General features: G+C 38.2%; 1 protein-coding gene across 4 annotated transcripts in view; it reads right to left on the bottom strand.

The window, feature by feature from the left end:
- Positions 1-16518, bottom strand: part of CSNK1G1 (casein kinase 1 gamma 1) — a 505634-nt gene that overhangs the window by 34549 nt on the left and 454567 nt on the right. For 3 of the 4 annotated variants that reach the window (XM_066344164.1, XM_066344161.1, XM_066344165.1), the window contains one exon: positions 15345-15452. The exons of the other annotated variant lie outside the window; for it this stretch is intronic. In XM_066344164.1, the coding sequence (XP_066200261.1) occupies positions 15345-15452 (108 nt within the window). The remainder of the gene's footprint in view (positions 1-15344; positions 15453-16518) is intronic. 4 annotated transcript variants of the gene reach the window in all.

The raw sequence follows: 16518 nt of genomic DNA, 5'->3' as shown, positions 1-16518 counted from the left end.
TTATAACATAATCATAACTATTTTATATAACTTATTGGCAGCATCCATATCCTCCAAACACTTAATCTCATTTATTCTTACTCCTAGAGATTTGCGAATCTGTTCTTCTAATATCGTAAGTAATATATCTATAACAAATATCTATTAGTGATAGCCTCTTTAGTTCTCTCCAGGGCTTTTTTATTTTTTGTAATATTGAAGTAGAATATTTAAGCTCCTAAACTACTATACAGAACTATCAGTTTTCAAAGTATTTGAATCCGTAAGAAATATCCAGACATTTATAAGCCACTGGGTATTGTTTTGAGTTCTGTGATATGTATTCAATGTAATTACTTCTTCCATGAATTCTTTCTGTTTTGCCTTTATTTAAAGCAGATAAAATAAAAAATGCCAAGAAATGTATTTTAAACACCCATATTTTTTTTTTTTCTGCAATGGGCTTTGTTTTATGTGTCTAACAGCCAAGAGTCCTTTCAAGTCATGTCTGATAAAGTGGGAGATCTTTCATTCTATAAAAATAAAATGTGTGTGCTCAAAAGCAGTAAGAATGATATTCTGTTTCATGTGAATCAAGCATACTGAAAGAAATTCCTGATCAACTATTATTTAAATTTTTACTGAAATACATCAGAAGCATGGTTTGATATTACTGCCTGGTTCACAGGGCTATGTACTCCTTTATATTAACTTTAGCTAAATAAGTCAGCTGTTGGAAGAATTAAGATTTTTGTCTGGATGAAAATAGCAAGACATTTTTCAAAGGGCTAAAAGTCACACTCCATTTTCATCCTAAAAGCAATGTGCTACTTATCTTTTAAAGAGAGGACAATGTTAGCATTCCCAATTGCTTCATAAATGTTTCCACTGTGATGAAGGGAGAACACACTGCACCATGCTATTTATTGCTTTCCAATGCCTTCTATATCCTCCCAAAGCAACAAAACCATGAAAGACATGAACCTAGGGTTGTTGGGTTAGTTACTTTGGAAATTATCTTTCATCATAATGTTAAACTCTATGGGTATTCTTTTCTGGAGTTTAAGGGCCTGGAGTGGTATCTAAAAGTTGATGTAGTAGAAAGGGTCATTTGCCAGTTTGAGAAAGCAACTGAGTGCCTCAGAGTTAGAGGAAACAACTAGGAATGTCAACAACTACAGAATTCTGCTAGTATACCTTCCCCTGAAAGGAATTCTAGGCAATGCTGTGTATATAGGAGTTATGATTAGGCATAATCAGCACAGGAACCAAATATGCTAAGAAAATCAAAAGAGAAAATTGGCATATAAAACCTTCCCTCTTAAAGGTCATTCATGTGCATGTGTCTAAAGGCAATCAGGAGCTCTATGGAGAGAAGAGTCATTCAGCAAAATCCATGTCTTCACATTATTGGAAATGCAAAGGTCCACATGAAGTGTGAATCCCTAAAGGCAGGAGCATGGATCTCAGGCAATGGGAATTCCTTGGAGGAATCTTTTAAAACCTTCAGTTGTGGCTGTATTGCCTGTGTAGAACTGACTGGTACTAACCGGCAGGTGAGTGTGGAAATGAGAGCAGCAATCCAGTACAGCATCAAGCAAAGGCAAAACAAAAAATAGTTCAGGGAAAACAGAGAAGCCTGATGTAAAAGTCAAAACCGCTACTTGTGCCTAGGGCAAAGAAAACAAACCTCTCCTATAAGTAAGTCACTTGGTAGAAATTAATGGACAAACAATGAGGAGAAGACACTAACAAAAGAGCAGAAAAACACAGTATGAAAACAGCTCAGATATCAACCTCATCTATGGCTTAAAAATTATTTCAAATTTTTACTGGAGACAAAGATACTGTTCTGAAGCAAAAGGCCGGCAGAACATCTTTCTCCTGTGTAGCTAACAAATCAGCCAACCCTATTTTTATATACAAGTGGTCCCTCATCTATCACAGGGGTTAGGTTCCAGAAACCCCCGTGATAGGCAAAAATCCGCGAACTAGCAACCTTATATTTATTTTATAATTTATATGTTTTTTAAGGCTTTATAAACCCTCCCCACACACTTATAAACCTATCCCACACTCTGATAAACATTTCCCATGCTTATTTCACCTCAAAAATAATTAAAATAATAAATATATAAAAATACCTATATACTGCAAAATCCCACAATATAGTGAAAGATTCGTGATATAAAATTAGATATATATAATTTTAAAATCCTCAATACAGTGAAACCATGAAAAGCAGATGGCAATATGGCAAGGGACAACTGTAGTTATTCTGAAAAATTAATTTTGATTACATTCACAAAGAAGTTTATCCATTTCACTTTATTACTCTCAAAATATTTATATATATATATATTTAGCATGGGGGAGAAAGAGAGAAAGGAAGAGAGATGAAAAACATAAATTCTTCATTGTGGCACCTTAGTTGTTCATCAATTGCTTTCTCATATGTGCCTTGACAGAAGGAGGGGGATGGGACATGAGGGGCTCCAGCTGAGCCAGTGACCTTTAGGCTCAAGCCAGCAATCATGGGGTCACGTCTTTGATCCCATGCTCAAGCCGGAGACCCCACCTGACCAGGTGGTGGTGCAGTGGATAGAGCATCAGACTGGGGCACAGAGGACCCAGGTTCGAAACCGCAAGGTAGTTGGCTCATCTGTCTCCCTTTTTGTCTGTCCCTCCATCTCTCTAAATAAATAAGTAAATAAATAAATAAATATTTTGGGATCCAGTATTAGCATGGGTAGGATACCATGTTTAATCATTCTCGATGGCCAACAGAACTCTTTCTACCCTCAAAACAGATTTGTTCTCCCTAACGTTCTAGGGCAAGTACCCTTTCTTCATGTGCCTACAGAAAACCTACCAAATAAAAGGAGTCACCGGGAGAAAAAAATTAAATGATAAAAATTACTGAAGCATGGTAGTGTATGTCTGTGTAGCACTTATTTGAGTAAGGATTTTTACAAGCTTAGACTTAAAGTTCTGCAAGAACAAGAGGCATGCACATCCTAGTAGTTATTTCAATCGTCTACATTTAGCGTGTTGAACAACCACAGTGAGTAAGACCTTCAACAGTACAATATATTATACTCTAATGTTAGATCTCTGGATACTGGCAGGTCTTACTTCTTCCTTTTTTTGTAAGTGAGAGAAGGGAGATAGTGAGACAGACTCCCAATGTACCCTGACTGAGATCCACCCGGCAACCCCAGTCTATAGCCGATGCTTGAATCAATAAAGCTATCCTCAGTGCCTGGGGCTGACACTAGAACCAATCGAGCCACTGGCTGTGGGAGGAGAAGAGGGAGAGAAGGGGGAGAGGGAGGGGAAGAGAAGCAGACGGTTGCCTCTCATGTGTGCCCTGACCAGGGATCGAACTCAGGATGTCTGCATGCTGGATGACACATGCTGAGCCAACTGGCCAAGGCCAGGTCTTACTTCTTGATTGAAGTCAATCAGAAAATGCAAGGGAAGCTCTGCCAGGTACAAACAGGCATAAGTATTAATGTCTTCACCCCTTTCCTGAGGGATACCGAGTTCTTTAGAGAGAGAACAAAGTTCAGACTTAACCATTTAGGCCCTGGCCAGTGGGCTCAGTGGTAGAATGCTGGCCTGGCGTGTGGATGTCTGGGTTTGATTCCTGGTCAGGGCACACAGGAGAAGTGACCATCTGCTTCTCCACCCTTCCTGCTCTCCCTTCTATCTCTCTCTTCCTCTCCTGCAGCCAAGGCTCCACTGGAGCAAGTTGGCCTGGGTGCTGAGTATGGCACCATGGTCTCACCCCATGTGCAAAAATGGCTCTGGTTGCAACAGAGCAACGGCCCCAGATGGGGAGAGCATTGCTCCCTAGTGGGCTTGCTGGGTGGATCCCAGTTGGGTGCATGCGGGAGTCTGTCTCTCTACCTCCCTACTTCTCACTTAAGAAAAAAAAAAGAAAGAAAAAAAAAAAGAAAGAAAGAAAAAAAAAAGAAAAAAAAGACAACCATTTGGAACTGGAAAAAAAACACAAATAGCAAGGGTAAAATTACAGAAAAGACTAACCCACTGGGATCTTTCTGAATGGATCTAGCTTTTAAGAATATTTATTTTGCCTGATTTGTGGTGGCACAGTAGATAAAACGTGGACCTGGAATGCTGAGGTTACCAGTTTCAAACCCTGGGCTTGCCTGGTCAATGCCCATATGAGAAGCAACTACTATAAGTTGATGCTTCTTACACCCCCCCCCCTTTCTCTTCCTCTCTCTCTCAAAAAAAGAACATTTATTCTATCTAGCCTCATGACCAAATTATAGTTTTCTAGCTGAGTAAAATTAATGTTCAAAAAATTGTTCTTAAGCATCTGATATTAAAATAGTTTTAAAAGATCCAACATAGGTGAGTTTAAATGCAGTTCTTTGGGATCTATTACTGCACTTAGGAACCAAACAGTACTCAATTCCAAAATACCTACACAACCTATATCAGCAAGCAACTTTTCCCTTAAAATTCTCACTGTGATGGAGAACTAATACAATTGCCTGAACTTACTTCGCAGCAAGAGCCTGCTGTGAGTTTTTTATACTCTTTTCCTTGAGCAGACAATTCAGCCCTATTCTGGCTGCCAAGTGAGGCAGAATGACTGTTTGCAGAAAGAGAAAAGAAGTAGGAAGAAAAGTTTCAAATTTATTTTTCATGGGAGGTTATATTTTAAACAAATATCTATTTCATTCAGGCTCCTCTTGTGACAGATTCATTTATTCACTCAATTACCTTATTTTTTTTTAAATAAATTTTTATTAATGGTAATGGGATGACATTAATAAATCAGGGTACATATATTCATAGAAAACATGTCTAGGTTATTTTGTCATTAAATTATGTTGCATACCCCTCGCCCAAAGTCAGATTGTCCTTCACTACCCTCTATCTAGTTCTCTGTGCCCCTCCCCCTCCCCCAACTCTCCCCCTGTCCTCCCTCCCCCCACCCCTGGTAACCACCACACTCTTGTCCATGTCTCTTAGTCTCATTTTTATGTTCCACCAATGTATGGAATCATGCAGTTCTTGGTTTTTTCTGATTTACTTATTTCACTCTGTATAATGTTATCAAGATCCCACCATTTTGCTGTAAATGATCTGATGTCATCATTTCTTATGGCTGAGTAGTATTCCATAGTGTATATGTGCCACATCTTCTTTATCCAGTCTTCTATTGAAGGGCTTTTTGGTTGTTTCCATGTCTTGGCCACTGTGAACAGTGCTGCAATGAACATGGGGCTACATGTGTCTTCATGTATCAATGTTTCTGAGGTTTTGGGGTATATACCCAGTAGAGGGATTGCTGGGTCATAAGGTAGTTCTATTTGCAGTTTTTTGAGGAACCACCATACTTTCCTCCATAATGGTTGTACTACTTTACAGTCCCACCAACAGTGAATGAGGGTTCCTTTTTCTCCACAGCCTCTCCAACATTTGCTATTACCCGTCTTGTTGATAATAGCTAATCTAACAGGGGTGAGGTGGTATCTCATTGTAGTTTTGATTTGCATTTCCCTAATAACTAATGAAGCTGAGCATCTTTTCATATATCTGTTGGCCATTTGTATCTCTTCCTGGGAGAAGTGTCTATTCATGTCCTCTTCCCCTTTTTTTATTGGATTGTTTGTTTGTTTGTTGTTGAGTTTTATGAGTTCTTTGTAAATTTTGGATATTAGGCCCTTATTTGAGCTGTTGTTTGAAAATATCATTTCCCATTTAGTTGGCTGTCTGTTTATTTTTATATCAGTTTCTCTTGCTGAGCAAAAACTTTTTATTCTGATGTAGTCCCATTCATTTATCTTTGCCTTCACTTCTCTTGCCATTGGAGTCAAGTTCATAAAATGTTCTTTAAAACCCAGGTCCATGAGTTTAGTACCTATGTCTTCTTCTATGTACTTTATTGTTTCAGGTCTTATATTTAAGTCTTTGATCCATTTTGAATTAATTTTAGTACACGGGGACAGGCTGTAGTCGAGTTTCATTCTTTTGCATGTGGCTTTCCAGTTTTCCCAACACCATTTGTTGAAGAGGCTTTCTTTTCTCCATTGTGTGTTGTTGGCCCCTTTATCAAAGATTATTTGACCATATATATGTGGTTTTATTTCTGGGCTTTCTATTCTGTTCCATTGGTCTGAGTGTCTATTTTTCTGCCAATACCATGCTGTTTTGATTATCGTGGCCCTATAATATAGTTTAAAGTCAGGTATTGTAATGCCCCCAGCTTCATTCTTTTTTCTTAGGATTGTTTTGGCTATTTGGGGTTTTTTATAGTTCCATATAAATCTGATGATTTTTTGTTCCATTTCTTTAAAAAATCTCATAGGGATTTTGATGGGAATTGCATTAAATTTGTGTATTGCTTTGGGTAATATGGCCATTTTGATTATATTTATTCTTCCTATCCAAGAACAAGGAATATTTTTCCATCTCATTGTATCTTTTTCGATTTCCCTTAACAATGCTTTGTAATTTTCATTATATAGGTCCTTTACATTCTTTGTTATGTTTATTCCTAGGTATTTTATTTTTTTTGTTGCAATCGTGAAGGGGATTATTTTTTTGAGTTCGTTTTCTAATATTTCATTGTTGGCATAGAGAAAGGCTATGGACTTCTGTATGTTAATTTTGTATCCTGCGACCTTACTGTATTGGTTTATTGTTTCTAATAATCTTTTTGTGGAGTCCTTCGGGTTTTCGATGTATAGGATCATATCATCAGCAAAAAGTGATACCTTTACTTCTTCTTTTCCGATATGGATGCCTTTTATTTCTTTGTCTTGTCTGATTGCTCTGGCCAGAACTTCTAGCACCACGTTAAATAAGAGTGGAGAGAGTGGACAACCCTGTCTTGTTCCTGATTTAAGGTAGAAAGTCCTCAGTTTTATGCCGTTTAAAATGATGTTGGCTGATGGTTTATCATATATGGCCTTTATCATGTTGAGATATTTTCCTTCTATACCCATTTTGTTGAGAGTCTTAAACATAAAATTGTGTTGTATTTTATCAAAAGCCTTTTCTGCATCTATTGATAAGATCATGTGGTTTTTGTTCTTTGTTTTGTTGATATGGTGTATTACGTTAACCGTTTTGCGTATGTTGAACCATCCTTGAGATTCTGGGATGAATCCCACTTGATCATGATGTATTATTTTTTTAATATGTTGTTGTATTCGGTTTGCCAGTATTTTGTTTAGAATTTTAGCATCTGTATTCATTAGAGATATTGGTCTGTAGTTTTCTTTCTTTGTGCCATCCTTGCCAGGTTTTGGTATGAGGGTTATGTTGGCCTCATAAAATGTGTTTGGAAGTATTGCTTCTTCTTCAATTTTTTGGAAGACTTTGAGTAGAATAGGAACCAAGTCTTCTTTGAATGTTTGATAGAATTCACTAGTATAACTGTCTGGGCCTGGACTTTTATTTTTGGGGAGGTTTTTAATAGTTTTTTCTATTTCCTCCCTGCTGATTGGTCTGTTTAGGCTTTCTGCTTCTTCATGACTCAGTCTAGGAAGGTTGTATTGTTCTAGAAATTTATCCATTTCTTCTAGATTGTTGTATTTGGTGGCATATAATTTTTCATAGTATTCTACAATAATTCTTTGTATATCTATGATGTCTGTGGTGATCTCTCCTCTTTCATTTTGGATTTTATTTATTTGAGTCCTGTGCCTTTTTTCCTTGGTGAGTCTTGCCAAGGGTTTGTCAATTTTGTTGATCTTTTCAAAGAACCAGCTCCTTGTTTTATTGATTTTTTCTATAGTTTTTCTGTTCTCTATTTCATTTATTTCTGCTCTGATTTTTATTATCTCCTTTCTTCGGCTGGTTTTGGGTTGTCTTTGTTCTTCTTTTTCTAGTTCCTTAAGGTGTGAAGTTAAGTGGTTTACTTCGGCTCTCTCTTGTTTGTTCATATAGGCCTGAAGTGATATGAACTTTCCTCTTATTACTGCTTTTGCTGCATCCCAGAGATTCTAGTATGTCGTATTTTCATTTGCATTTGTCTGTATATATCTTTTGATCTCTGCGCTTATTTCTTCTTTGACCCATTCATTTTTTAGAAGTATGTTGTTTAGTTTCCACATTTTTGTGGGTTTTTCCCCCTCTTTTTTGCAGTTGAATTCTAGTTTCAAGGCTTTATGATCAGAAAATATGCTTGGTACAATTTCAATTTTTCTAAATTTGCTGATATTGTCTTTGTGGCCCAACATATGGTCAATTCTTGAGAATGTTCCATGTACACTAGAGAAAAATGTATACTCTGTCGCTTTGGGATGAAGTGTCCTGTAGATGTCTATCATATCCAGGTGTTCTAGTATTTCGTTTAAGGCCACTATCTCTTTATTGATTCTCTGTTTGGATGACCGATCTAGAGCCGTCAGCAGAGTATTGAGGTCTCCAAGTATGATTGTATTTTTGTTAGTTTTTGTTTTAAGGTCAATAAGTAGCTGTCTTATATATTTTGGTGCTCCTTGGTTTGGTGCATATATATTAAGGATTGTTATGTCTTCTTGATTCAGTGTCCCCTTAATCATTATGAAATGACCATTTTTGTCTCTGAGTACTTTTTCTGTCTTATAGTCAGCATTATCAGATATGAGTATTGCTACACCTGCTTTTTTTTGGGTGTTGTTTGCTTGGAGTATTGTTTTCCAGCCTTTCACTTTGAATTTGTTTTTATCCTTGTTGCTTAGATGTGTTTCTTGTAGGCAGCATATAGTTGGATTTTCTTTTTTAATCCATTCTGCTACTCTGTGTCTTTTTATTGGTAAGTTTAATCCATTTACATTTAGTGTAATTATTGACACTTGTGGGTTCCCTACTGCCATTTTATAAATTGCTTTCTGTTAGTTTTGTATCTAGTTTGATTCTTCTCTTTTGTTTTTCTATCATTTGTTTTTGTTTGTTTGTGTTCCATACTTCTTTCCTCTGTTGCTACCTTTTTTAAGTCAAGTGTTTTTGTGGTGGTTTTTTCTAGGGTAATTACCTTATTTTTAAAAATATTTTAACACACCATTTGGTTCAGAATGTTTTTTTTCTTATTTTCCTCCTTAAAACCCTAGGTGTGTCTTATGGTCAGGTGCGTCTTATGGAGTGGAAAACATGGTATTTATCAAGTGCCTACTATTCCAGACATTGTTTTAGGTGTTAGAGATATAGCAGTGAACAAAACACAAATCTTCTACCCTTACAAAACTTTTACTTGAGAAAGGCCCCTCAAAAGTTACGTGTTCTTTGGCCAAAGTCTTGGGATAAGCTAAAATCAAATTCTGAGCTCTTTCTCTTTTCTCCTCAGGACTAAACAGAGCCTGTTAATCTCCACACTCACTCCTCTACCACACAACTGATGGGCAGATTCACCCAGAAACAGGAGGCTCTTAGGCATTATCATCAATGTCATGTCCATGTATTGATCTCCAAATAGCTCTCAAGTTTTCTTTTCTTTCTTTTTTTGTGTGTGACAGAGACAGAGAGAGGGACATATAGGTACAGACAGATAGGAAAGGAGAGAGATGAGAAGCATCAATTCTTTGTTGTGGCACCTTAGTTGTTCAATGATTGCTTTCTCATATGTGCCTTGACAGGGGGGCTACAGCAGAGTGACTGACTCACTGCTCCATTCAGCAACCCTGGGCTTCAAGCCAGCAACCATGGGTCATATTTATGACCCCATGCTCTAGCCAGCGACCCCGCGCTCAAGCTGGCGACCTTAGTCAGGGTTTTGAATGTGGGTCCTCTGTGTTCCAGTCCGACGCTCTATCCACTGCACCACCGCCTAGTCAGGCTCAAATTTTCTTTGAGAGCCATCCTCTGTGTACTAACCAACTATATTTAGCTGAAATACACTGCTAGTATTTCAAATTCAAGTTGCCTAAATTGAAACTCCAAATAGGTTTCTTCCCCAACTTTCCTAATTTTTTTTAAATTTATTGATTTTAGTGGGGGGAGATGGAGAGGGATAGAGAGATTGATTTGTTTTTGTTTTTTGAGACATCGATTTGTTGTTCCACTTATTTATGCATTCATTGGTTGATTCTTGTATGTGCTCTGACCAGGAATCAAACCTGCATTCTTGTCATATCACAATGATGTGCTAACCAACTGAATCATACTGCTCACAAAAATCAGGGGATATTTCAAAATGGCTATGAAGCTATAAAATACCCCCTAGTTTTTGTGAGCTATATATATGACCAGGGTTAACTTTCCCATTTCTAGTAATAATAGTACCACCAGCCTCCTAATTTATCCAGGCTTAAAACCTCAGCAACAACAAAAAAACAAAACAAAAAACAAAAAAAAACCCCTCAGCAACATGACATGGATAGCTCAGTTGGTTAGAGCATTGGCCTGAAGTGCTGACATTGCTGGTTCGATTCCCAGTCAGGGTATATACAGAAACGGATCAATGTTCCTGTCTCTCCCTTCCTCTCTGGCTAAAATTTTGACAAATAAATATTAAAACAACAACAAACAAATATAACTTAAAAACAACAAAAAACCCCTCAGCAATAGCTTGACTCATCCATCTCCCTCAATCCTAACATATATATGGGCTGCTAATTCTGGTAGATTATATCTCTGTGTTATTTTTTAATTCTATTTAATTTTCACTACTAAAGCCCATGAAGGCCTGCTTTTGCTCTTAAGGGAACAAACTGTCGTATCGGTCTGCATGCTGGCTGCCAAGCTATTACCACCTTCGAGGCCAAAAGATTTCCAAAGCAAAGTTTTGATCATTCCTCTGTTCCAAAACCTTTAGTACTTAATCCCTACTGAAATTAAGTATTGATTCTCTGGCCCAGCATTCCAGAAGCTTCATTAAATGGCTCCAACCTATTTTCTAACCTGTTTCCTTTATTCACATCATATATTTTAGCAAATGGAATTAATAATTTGCTGTTGCTCGTATTTCCTTTTTGCTTGAAATGACTCACTTCTACTTAATTCTTCTAAGAGCATTTCAAATGCAGCTTTCTTCATGAAACTCCTTGTCATGTTCAGACTATATGAAATATCTCCTCGTAATCTCTGATGATAATAATTTGAGGCTTGGGAAGCTTATCTGCTCTGCCTTGTGTTATAGGTATCTGGCTACTTACTTATCTGCTTGTCAGATTTTTGAGAACAAGGACTCTCCACTATCTTGGTTTCCTCAGGACATACTTTCACATAGTAGGTCCTCAGCTAGATTTACTGAGTCAAAAGTTGCTGAAGAAATAGTCCTTGTCACTAAAGTTAATATCTTGCGATCTCTCAAGGAGATATTTTATTCTCTTCTTTTGCTGATTTGCTTGAATTAGTTTAAAAAATCATACTGCTTTCAATCCCTAGAGTCATAAAAAGAACATATTTAGCTGTAATTTTTTTAAAAAACCTAAGAAACAACCCTAAAGATGGAATATAAAAAATGAGACCACAGACTAAACACAGTATAAAGGCTTAACAGACACTACAAATCCATTTACCCACAGTGCACAGGGCAGAATGAATTCGACCCAACAAGGATTCAGAATCCTGCTGGGAAGAAGGTGTAAAATTTGCATTAATATGGAGGTTTTCAATCCCTCAGCAGCCATGAGATACTAAAAATCCTGAAAGAAAGAAGAATGAGAAAAACAAAAACAAAACCCAGAGATGACCCAATTCAACTCTTCAAAACAAAGCTTATCCCCTTTCAGGTGAGATTTCCTAACTGCATACACTGGTTTAATGACCTTTCATCTAAAAGTACACTGAAAATCACTGTACTTTCTCAGTTACTAGGTATGACCTCATTTTCTACTCTAGCAATTTAAGTTTTCAACCATCGCTTGTTTCTATACTTTTAAAATCCAATCAAAACAGCAGCACTGGTTATGAACTACTGAAGCAGAAAAGAACAGGGAACCATAGGAAACATATGTTTTAGTTTTCACATATTCCCAAAAACATGAGCAGGCAGACACATAATTAGAGTTCACTGACTACTTAAATGATTTATTTTCTCTTCTCTTTTCTATGCAAATGTATTTTCTTTTTCTTTTTTAAGCCAGGTTTCAATAAATACATTTTCATTACAAGTAATTATAACTTCATTACAGAACAGTTGAGAAAATATTACCCACAACACTACCTCTTCCGATGCAAATTCTGTTAATACTATGGCATTATCTCTTTGCACTGATTCTCTTATCTTCCCTTCCCCTGAAGAGAAATTTGAGGCACCTGTAATTTTGTATTCTGATTTCCTTACTATAAACCATAAATATTTTCACATTGCTACAAGTTTTCCAAATATTCTTTTAAGTGGCTATATAATATTTACAAGTCACTTTATAGTAAACCCCGTTTATTTGATAAAAGATTGTGAGCTGGATCCATAATCATTCCCTTGTAACTGAACAGGTGGGTCATGTCTAAAGCTTTGATACAAATGACCCTGTGACAGTCTAATACACAAATCTTAATCTGTATCTTGGGTTGTTTTACTAAGATTGATTCAAAGAAGTAAGATTATTCTATTGGAGAGGACAGGAACTTTTATCAAATTACTTTTGAGAGCATTTGTAACAATTTGCAAAGTCAAGAACAATGTATGAGTGTCAGTTTAAATGTGTACTCATCTATGCTTTTAAAAAAGGGGGTAGGAGAGAGAACAACAGTATTCTGTTGTCCAATCAGAAGTCAAATTATAATTCTTTGCCAACTATTTGATGAAAGCATGTAACTATGGACCCAATTAGGATACAGTTTATTAAACCCCATCTTTCTGCCTATTTTCTCTTTTATTTACTGTCTAATTTCTTTACACATTTTTTTCTTAACCACCCAGCCACACATTTTGCTAAGAGTATGTACTTATTGGTGAGTCTATATTTTGTGCATACATGTAAATGTATTTTAACTTAATTTTTTTTTATTTATTTTTTTATTTTTCTGAAGCTGGAAACGGGGAGAGACAGTCAGACAGACTCCCGCATGCGCCCGACCGGGATCCACCCGGCATGCCCACCAGGGGGGCGCTCTGCCCACCAGGGAGCGATGCTCTGCCCCTCCGGGGTGTCGCTCTATTGCGACCAGAGCCACTCTAGCGCCTGGGGCAGAGGCCAAGGAGCCATCCCCAGTGCCCAGGTCATCTTTGCTCCAATGGAGCCTTGGCTGCGGGAGGGGAAGAGAGAGACAGAGAGGAAGGGGGGGGGTGGAGAAGCAAATGGGCGCATCTCCTATGTGCCCTGGCCGGGAATCGAACCCGGGTCCCCCGCACGCCAGGCCGACGTTCTACCGCTGAGCCAACCGGCCAGGGCCTTAACTTAATTTTTAAAAAAGATTTTATTTAGTCTGACCTGTGGTGGCGCAGTAGATAAAGCGTCAACCTGGAAATGCTGAGGTTGCTGGTTCAAAACCCTGGACTTGCCTGGTCAAGGCACATACGGGAGTTGATGCTTCCTGCTCCTCCCCCCTTCTCTCTCTTTCTCTCTCTCCTCGCTCTATAATGAATAAATAAAATCTTTAAAAAAATATTTTACTTTAGAGAGAGGAGAGGGAGAAAGTTGTGGGTGTGTGTATGTGTGTGGGGGAAGCTGGAAGCATCAAACTCATAGTTGCTTCTCCTATGTGCCTTGACTGGGCACGCCTGTGATTTTGAATTGGTAACCTCAGCATTCTAGGTCAGTGGTTTATCCACTGTGCCACCACCCCACAAGCCAGGCATATTTATTTATTTAAAGAGAGGGAAGAAGAGGAAGAGGAAGAGAAAGAAAAAGAAAGAGAGAAAAAAAATACTGATCTATTGTTCTACCTTTTTATTCATTCATTGGTTGATTTCTTATATGTGACCTGACTGGGGAATGAACCTACAACACCTTGGCATATCAGGATGACGCTCTAACCCAGTGGTCCCCAACCCCTGGGCCGCGGACTGGTACCGGTCCGTGGGCCATTTGGTACTGGTCCACAGAGAAAGAATAAATAACTTACATTATTTCCGTTTTATTAATATTTAAGTCTGAACGATGTTTTATTTTTAAAAAATGACCAGATTAAAAAAAAAAAAAAAAAAGACCAGATTCTCTCTGTTACATCCGTCTAAGACTCACTCTTGACGCTTGTCTCGGTCACATGATACATTTATCCGTCCCACCCTAAAGGCTGGTCCGTGAAAATATTTTCTGACATTAAACTGGTCCGTGGCCCAAAAAAGGTTGGAGACCACTGCTCTAACCAACTGAGCTACCCAGCCAGGGCTGTGTATGTATTTCTATATAGTATTTTTAACCTATGCAATTTCACATGTACATATGTGAGATGATAAATGTTGTGGCATTTTACTGTAAAAATGTCTGTGAATATAAAAGAGTGAGATCAGGAGTAAGGGGAAACAAGCTCATTTGATAGGTGATGATGATTATGTGTGTGTGCATGTGCAAGCACATGTGTATCTTTATTATTATTATTTGCTGATTTATCTGCTGGGATCCTCATTTCTCTTTTAGCAATATATTATGGCAGGGGTTGGGAACCTTTCTGGCTGAGAGAACCATGAACGCCACATATTTTAAAATGTAATTCCATGAGAGCCATACAATGACTCGTGTACGTTACACATTATCCAATAAAAATTTGGTGTTGTCCTGGAGGATAGCTGTGATTGGCTCTAGCCACCCGCAACCATGAACATGAGCGGTAGGAAATGAATGGATTGTAGTACATGAGAATGTTTTATATTTTTTTTTTGAGAATGTTTTATATTTTTAACATTATTATTTTTATTAAAGATTTGTCTGCAAGCCAGATGCAGCCATCAAAAGAGCCACCTCTGGCTCGTGAGCCATAGGTTCCGACCCCTATATTATGGCATAAAGATAATCATCACACATGACTTTCTCTGGAATGGCCTAAAGCAAAGCTGAGTTTTCATTCATAACTCTGGAGTTAACCAGTGGAGTGGCAGTGCCAGTTCATTCCCAGGTCAGCTGGAAGTCCAAATTGCCCATCCTTTCTAATCAGCAAGGAAAAACCAGGACTGGCAAGAGCTACATACTGGAGTTCCCATGAGACCCAAAGTGGGCTAGCCTATACATCCTGTATGTCCAGCAGGTCTTTTCAGTCAACAGATTACAACAGGCCCAGAGTCTCAAGAGCGGATGCTTCATGTAAGGCACCTGCTTCATGTAGGCTGACTACATCTCAGTGCCATTACCAAACCCTATGGATGCCAGAATGCCACACCAAACCAGTTAAAACTGGCAAGGTGTTTGTGTTTAATTTCAATATATAAATTTAAACTGAGAAGCTGAAGAACTTGAGTGTTAACATTAGCCACAAATAAAGGTAATGTCTGAAACAATGAAGGTCCCTGCACATACCTGATTTCGTAGAGGCTGCTGTTGTGATGGCCGATCCCTATGTGTGTGGCTTTCTCGAGTAATTGCAGATGCACCAGAATCTACGTGAACTGACCCTACTGGAGTAGGCTGAAAAAATATAACAAAAAGTCAAATGGGGAGGACAGGTCCAAAAAGTCAAATGGCAAAGGACAGCATCATTTAAATTCATACAACTGTAGTAATTATTATTTTAAGCCATCAAGGGCAGTTTCAAGTCTTCTGAGTTTGCTTATCTGCAAAAAGGATGCAGTCTGGTACTCAACAATTCATTAAAGAGTAGCTTACCTTTGAAAATAAAAATAACATCCTGTAATGATGTCTGTTAGCATACTCTCAGGCTCTGTGACCCCTGGTCAAAAGAGCAAATTAAAAAATGTCCTATGGTGCTGGGTTACAGTCCTACAGAAATCAGCACCTTAACAGCCTATGTAGCAACAGCTTCTGGATCATTCAAATGAAAATTCTTTTTAAAAACTGGCTTAGCCTGACCAGGCGGTGGTGCAGTGGATAGAGCGTCGGAATGAGATGCGGAAGGACTCAGGTTCGAGACCCCGAGGTTGCCAGCTTGAGCATGGGCTCATCTGGCTTGAGCAAAAAGCTCACCAGCTTGGACCCAAGGTCGCCGGCTCCAGCAAGGAGTTACTCGGTCTGCTGAAGGCCCCCGGTCAAAGCACATATGAGAAAGCAGTCAATGAACAACTAAGATGTTGCAACGAAAAACTGGTAATTGATGCTTCTCATCTCTCTCCATTCCTGTCTGTCTGTCCCTATCTATCCCTCTCTCTAACTCTCTCTCTGTCCCTGTAAAAAAAAAAACAAAAAAAACTGGCTTAAATTTTCTGGTATCTGCTTGACCAGGTGGTGATACATTGGATGGCAGTGGATGGTACAGCATTAACCCAGGGCACTGAGGGCCCAGGTTTGAAACCTTGAGTTTGCCGGCTTGAGCATAGGGTCACTGGCTTGGCTGGAGCCCCCCTGGTCAAGGCACATATGAGAAGCAATCAATGAACAACTAAAGTGCTACAACTATGAGTTGATTCTTTTCATCTCTCTCCTTTCCTATCTTGGTTTGTCTGTTTCTTGCAAAATACATACATACATACATACATACATACATAAATAAATAAATTCCGGTATCTTTGAACATATT

This window comes from Saccopteryx leptura, chromosome 6 (assembly GCF_036850995.1).
Source record: "Saccopteryx leptura isolate mSacLep1 chromosome 6, mSacLep1_pri_phased_curated, whole genome shotgun sequence".
Classification (NCBI taxonomy): domain Eukaryota; kingdom Metazoa; phylum Chordata; class Mammalia; order Chiroptera; family Emballonuridae; genus Saccopteryx; species Saccopteryx leptura.
This window is presented reverse-complemented; position numbering and strand designations above follow the sequence as displayed.